The sequence below is a fragment of the Corylus avellana genome, chromosome ca2, assembly GCF_901000735.1.
Source record: "Corylus avellana chromosome ca2, CavTom2PMs-1.0".
Taxonomy (NCBI): domain Eukaryota; kingdom Viridiplantae; phylum Streptophyta; class Magnoliopsida; order Fagales; family Betulaceae; genus Corylus; species Corylus avellana.
Window position 1 is genome coordinate 9,818,192 of NC_081542.1, and position 7,205 is coordinate 9,825,396.

At 41.5% G+C, this 7,205-nt stretch overlaps 1 protein-coding gene across 3 annotated transcripts in view; it reads left to right on the top strand.

The window, feature by feature from the left end:
- LOC132169741 (sterol 3-beta-glucosyltransferase UGT80A2-like) overlaps window positions 1-7,205 on the top strand; it is a 35,271-nt gene extending 28,066 nt beyond the window's left edge. For all 3 annotated transcript variants that reach the window (XM_059580723.1, XM_059580725.1, XM_059580724.1), the window contains 2 exons: window positions 6,170-6,319; window positions 6,927-7,205. In XM_059580723.1, the coding sequence (XP_059436706.1) occupies window positions 6,170-6,319; window positions 6,927-7,100 (324 nt within the window). In that variant the 3' untranslated portion in view covers window positions 7,101-7,205. The remainder of the gene's footprint in view (window positions 1-6,169; window positions 6,320-6,926) is intronic.

A 7,205-nucleotide genomic window follows, 5' to 3' on the forward strand; every position in this document is an offset into this window, starting at 1 on the left:
GAGGTCGTGGGCCTCGCAAATGCACTCATTGTGGCCGTACCAATCATTTGGGACTTACATGGCACACCATCTGGGTTTGCCAATCAGGTTACTTCTCATGAGGGTTCTCTAGCCCCGGCTGGACCCCTTGGTACTCCAAGCTCACCCCTTGAGAATGATCTCATCTCCATCCCAAAAGATGAGTATGCTCAGTTCTTAGCCCATAAGCAGGCCTCTTCCTCTTCCACTGCTACTCTTGCTCAGTCAGGTACTGCATCTCACTGTCTTTTATCCTCCACTAGCAACCCGTGGGTTATCGATTCTGGCGCCAATGAACATATGACTGGTTCGTCTACTTTCCTCTCTAATTATCATCCTGTCACATCACCTAGAAGTGTCACCCTAGCTAATGGTTCCCTATCCAAAGTGGTCGGCTTAGGCACTACCCATCTGAGTCCTGACATTGAGTTGTTATCTGTTTTACATGTCCCTGGCTTTCCTTTTAATTTGTTATCTATTAGTCAAATCACAAAATCCCTTAACTGTTCAGTTAGTTTTTATCCTTCTCTATGCATTTTTCAGGATCTCAAGACGAGGAGGATGATTGGTATGGGGCATGAAGTTGATGGCCTCTATTATCTCGATCTAGCACCCACAATTTCCTCTCATGCGTTGCAGTCGTCGGCCTCCGCTCTTCAGTGGCATTGTCGTCTTGGTCATCCTTCCCTTTCTACATTGAAGCATCAAGTCCCCAGTCGTCGTCATGAGACGTCTGTGCCTTGCGAAGCTTGTCAGCTTAGCAAGCATCATCGTGTCTCGTTTCCGTCTCGTGTTGTTAATAGGGTTTCTAGTGCTTTTGAGTTAGTTCATTCTGATGTATGGGGTCCAATTAATATCGCAGCCAATAAATTTCACTATTTTGTGACCTTTGTGGATGATTTTTCCCGTATGACATGGTTATTTTTAATGAAAAATCGTTCAGAGTTATTTTCTATTTTCCAACTTTTTCGCACTATGATTAAGACTCAATTTGCTCAGAAAATTCGTATTTTGCGTTCGGATAATGCTAAAGAATATACATCTCATTCATTTGCCTCTTATTTGTCTGATAAAGGCATTATCCATCAAACATCCTGTGCTCACACTCCACAACAAAATGGTGTGGCTGAACGCAAAAATCGTCATTTATTAGAAATCGCACGTTGTCTCTTAATTCATATGCATGTTCCCAAACAATTTTGGAGTGATGTTGTCCTCACTGCTTGTTATTTAATTAATAGGATGTCCTCCTCGGTCTTAGATGGTACCTCTCCTCATTCTCTTTTATATCCTTCTTCCTCCCCATTCTCCTTGCCATTGAAGGTTTTTGGGTGTGTTTGCTATGTTCATAATTTGGGTCCCGGATTTGATAAGCTTGATCCTCGTGCTACTAAATGTGTCTTCCTTGGGTATTCCACAACCCAAAAGGGATACCGTTGCTATAGTCCGGTTCTTCGACGCTACTTCACTAGTGCCGATATCACATTTGTTGAGTCTCTCCCCTATTTTTCCGCTACTACCTCTTTGGGTGACCCTTCCCTTGAGCCTGATGTCGAGTCTCTTCCGCTGCCTATTCCTCTTCTCTCTGTGCCAGTCTCTCCTTCTCCTCCGGTCTCGCTACCTCACCACCAACCTGCTCCACTCCAAGTCTATCAACGCCGACTTCGACCATCAGCTCCTGCACCGCCATCATCATCCTTATCGTCTCCAGATCCGCTGCCTCCACATCCATCCGACCACTTGCCTATTGCCCTACGGAAAGGTACACGTTCTTGCACTACCCAACATCCTATTAGTCAGTTTGTCTCCACTCGTTCTTTATCCCCTACATTTTCTTGCTTTATTTCCCATCTCTCTACTGTTTCTATTCCTAAGACAGTGCAGGCTGCAATATCTGACTCTGGTTGGAGGCAAGCTATGGAATTGGAAATGAAGGCCTTGCATCACAATGGGACATGGGAGCTTGTTCCCTTACCACCTAATAAGAAAACTGTGGGTTGCAAATGGGTCTACACAGTTAAGTTTCATCCTGATGGTTCGGTTGAAAGATTGAAAGCTCGGTTGGTTGCTAAGGGCTATACGCAAACGTATGGTATTGATTATGATGACACTTTTTCTCCTGTAGCCAAAATTTCATCTATTCGTGTTCTTATTTCCATGGCTACTAATCTTGATTGGCCCTTGTTCCAATTGGATGTCAAAAATGCCTTTCTCCATGGGGATTTGAGTGAAGAAGTTTATATGGAGCAACCACCTGGGTTTGTCGCTCAGGGGGAGTCTCAGGGCTATGTCTGTAAATTAAGAAAGGCATTGTATGGTCTCAAGCAATCACCGCGGGCATGGTTTGGAAAGTTCTCTGAAGCGGTACTGAAGTTTGGTCTGCAGAGATGTCAGACAGATCATTCAGTATTCCACTTACATACTAGTGCTGGCTATATTCTCCTTGTGGTATATGTAGATGACATTGTCATTACTGGGGATGATTCAGGAGGCATTGCCCGATTAAAACAATTCCTACAGGATCAATTTCATACAAAGGATTTGGGCAAACTTCGATATTTTCTAGGCATTGAAGTTGCTAGATCTCGAACAGGTATCAACTTGTCCCAGAGAAAGTATGCACTTGACTTATTAGAAGAGACAGGTCTTTTGGGTTCTCGACCAGTTGATGTTCCAATGGATCCAAATAAGAAATTACTAAAGGATGAAGGTGAATTATTTGAAGATCCCGGCAGATACCGTCGTCTAGTTGGGAAGTTGAACTATCTTACTATCACCAGGCCAGATATTTCATATGCCGTTAGTGTTGTCAGTCAATTCTTGGAGGCTCCTCGGGTTTCACATTGGGAAGCTGTTACTCGGATTATTCGTTATGTAAAGAGACAACCTGGTCTAGGAATATTGTATAGACCAAATGGACATCTTAGGGTAGAAGGTTTTACTGATGCAGATTGGGCAGGTTCTCCTTCAGATAGACGGTCTACTACAGGGTATTGCACATTCTTTGGTGGTAATCTTGTAACTTGGAAGAGTAAGAAACAGACTGTGGTGGCACGATCTAGTGCTGAAGCAGAGTACAGGGCAATGGCTCATACGACTACTGAGTTGACATGGTTACAACATTTCCTTCAGGAGATCGGCTTCTCGACTACTACTCCTATCCCATTATCTTGTGATAACCAGGCTGCCATACATATTGCATCTAACCCGGTTTTTCATGAAAGGACTAAACACATTGAGGTTGATTGTCATTTCATCCGAGACAAGATACTCAATGGAAACATATCTACAGTATTTGTGAAGTCTGGAGACCAATTAGCTGATATGTTTACAAAGTCTTTATGTCGTAACCGGTTAGAGTTTATTTGTTCCAAGCTGGGCTTATATGATATATATGCTCCAGATTGAGGGGGAGTGTTAGAAGAATGTAGAAGAATGTGTTAGAAGAATGTAGAAGACTGTATTAGGGTATGAGGGCAATTTGGTCATTTATGTATTCTCAAAGCTTATATATAATATGTGTGAGGTAGGCTATGTATCTTTGAATAGCCTCCTCTTTTCTCTATACTCTAAAACCTCTCAACAAAATCAATGGAGGATTTGGGGGAAGTAATGCACTCCCTAACCCAATCTACATACCTGGTAGGAGCACCAAATACACAGCAAACGATGAAGGATAAATTCCCAGCCTTCATTAAATCAAATTTTATAGTACATCGAGGCTTACCATCTCCCCTGTGAGAATTCTTGACCACTTCCTGCGTTAACATAATGTTCTCAGCAATGCTCCTCCCTGTGATGAAAGCAACCTGATTTTGGCTTACAAGATCACTCAAACCCGGCAAAAGCCTATCAGCCTAAATCTTTGTAATGCACTTGTAAATTTCATTACAGCAAGAGATTGTTCTGAAATCTCCCATAGCAGGAGCAGACTGCTTCTTAGGTACCAAAGAAATTATTGTGGCATTAACCTCCTTTAGCAGCTTCCCAGTAGCAAAAACCAACTTCACTGCTTGCACAACCTCATCTCCAACAACTGACCAAGCAGCCTTATAAAACTGAATATGGAAATTATAAGGGCCGGGAGCCTTATTGCTTTTCGTAGCAAAAATAGTATTTCTGATCTCAGCCTCTGATACATCTTTCTGCATCTCCAGAACAGTAGATTCTTTTATACTTTCTGCCTTATCCATCTTCACGAGTTTCAACAATACATAGAAGAGACACCCTCAAATTCCTAACATACCTCCTAACCTCCCTTTTGTTTTGAGGAGTTATTGAGACCCCTCATATTCCATATGAGAATCTTCATAAAACAACAGGAGTAGGTGAGAAACCTCTCTTAGAACTATCCACCTTTCCATCTTCAACAATCTTCCCTTTATCTATAGGTTGTGCACTCTTAGAAGATTCTGCAGTCACTTCTAAGACATTCTGAAGAGTAGCTTCATTGCTCCCTTAGTCACAACTTGAGCCAACAGTACAGAAGAATTTGCCCATGCCTTCATGCTCTGGAGCTCTTTGCTGCTCAACACCAGGTTTGATAAGAGCCTTAATACCAGCTCCATTCTCCTTTACACCAACAGTTTTCCATCCTTCAATATTTTCACCCTTCTTCATCAAACCCAAACCCCCGCGCCCACCCCCCCCTCCCCCCAAAAAATCTTTCTTCGTCTCCTGCTTCGGTTGCAACCTCTTAGCTTCCTTTTTATCACAAGCAGAACTCAAGTGCCCAAAATTTTACAATGAGTGCATTTGACAGGGATCCATGGATATTCCACAGATACAACAACCTGTCTATCCTTATCAACATCAATCTCTAACTCTCTAGGCAAGTCCAAATCCACATTCACCTCAACAAGGACCCTAGCAAACCCAAGTCTCATCTGCTCCTCTGTTACTGTGTCTGCAAAAAGAGGTTTCCGAATTGCACTAGCAACATGACTTAAGCAAGCAGAGTTCCATAATTCAAACAGGAGATGAACCAGCTTAATCTATATCGGGATAGCAGATTAAGACAACTGCAAGCGCTGCATTCCAGGTTTCCATTTCCTCAACACAAGAGGCTTATCGCTGATAAACTACATTTTGGCTAACATTACATCATCACGAGTTTGTTCATCATTAAAACGAAAGATAAACATACCGTTCTCCAAAGAAAATACTTCTATCTCCCCATACTGGCTCCACGGCCTTTTTCATAGAAAAAAGGAGGAGATTTGTCAAGAAATTGACCAATGAGACTAGGACTCCACTTAGCTATCCCTTCCTCCATGGCCTCCAAAGGAGGTTTCACAATCATTCTACCATTAATCTTCACCAGAGGAAAGTACTGCAACTTCCCCAGAGTTTTCTCTTTTTGAAACAAAGCTCACCAATCTTGCTGATTCACCTCCTTCAGTTCTTCCTTTTCCATCTATTTTTCAAGCTCCTTCACCACTAAATTCTCAACTGCAACATCAGCTACGATCGGATCAACAAGTACCGCTGGAGTACTCCCTTGAGGCTCATCACATGCAGTAGCTGCCTTACTACTTGGCTCGCTAGTCTCCTCCGCATCTGCAAAAACCTCCTGTGTTTGTCCTCCTCTGATTCTCTTGATTCAACTGAATCTCCCACATCTACCTTAAAAATCATCTCCTCAATAAGATTCACATTCTTCCCTCGACCTCTAGCTTTACCTGGATGCCTAGCCATCTTCAAGTTGGCTATAGTAATTGCAAAAGGGTTGCAACAACGAGCATCATCAAAGACAAAACCTCAGCCAGCAAAGGATCTACACCGAAGAACACTAATGGCACTGAATCTGAAACCTTAACTTCAAAAACCAACTCACTTAGATGTAGGCATGAGCACAAGAAACAATAAAGAAGCGTTAAGAAAGAAGCAGCCTCAAATCAACAAGATCTGCTCAAATCAACAAGCAACCAGAAACCCTAGGGCCTCAGATCGATGAAGAAAGTGGAAAGTAGGCCAACTTTCTATGATTCACGAAAAAAGGTTTTTTAACTGATAGAGAGCTTTTTAACAGCTACAGTTAAAAGACTACGCCCTTTCACCACTGATCTTATAATATTAATTATTCCTGGGACTTCTTATTCTTGTAATTGTTTCAGTTGCTTATAGTTGGTTATCTTTCTCTGCTATTTAGTGTCCAACAACAGTTATCCCATTCTTTGGAGATCAACCATTCTGGGGAGAGCAGGTGCATGCCAGAGGAGTAGGTCCTGCGCCAATCCCAGTTGATGAATTCTCACTGGACAAGTTAGTTGACGCCATACGCTTCATGCTAGATCCTAAGGTAGCGATGAACTTTCTGTCAACCTTAATTTTGTTGTCTAAGTTAGTCATATAGTTTTATGCATATGCATGAACTAGAAATTATTTTCCTATTGATTAGACTTTTAGCTGATAAATTTCTTAAGAAAAGGGCAACCACAGAAACTTTAGTTTATGGAAAAGGATGCAAGTAATTTCTATTCATGTTACAATTATTTAAGGTCTGGGATGGTTGTTAGGTACAGGATGTTTGGTGCTGACCATACTGCCATTCATTGGCTTTTAAGGTTCCCATGTGTAACACACTATATTTTCAAAACCTAGTGTTTTTGTTACAGTAATGCTAGTATAATGGCGCATCATTGAACATTATGGAGAGTTAAATCTTCTGGTGTGTTCTAGATAACATAATAGATGACAATTCACAAGGCAAGAACTATACCTTCCAAAAAAAAAAAAAAAAAAACAATAGTGAATAAAAAATGTAATATAAAGATTCTAGACTTGCAGAATTCTACATCTAGCGAGTGGGGATTGAAATTATGCAAACCAGGCTCGCTTATTGTTGTATAGCAAAGTCCAAATAAATTAATGGAAATTTAGCAAAATCTCATCTGGACTTCTTGCAGGTGAAAGAGAACGCTGTTGAGCTGGCCAAGGCCATGGAAAATGAAGATGGGGTGAGAGGAGCAGTGAAAGCTTTTCATAAGCATTTTCCTCCCAAAAAATTTGGGGACGAGCCTGAGCCATTGCCTAAGCACTCTAAACTACTTTCCGTGCGGGAATGTTTTAGTTGCTCATGATTTTTCCTTTCTTTGTCCCGTGTGAGCGTTCAGTTATACTCAACATTCTGAAATTCTGATACTACTAATCTAACTTAGAGATCTGCTTATCAATTTGATTTTGTT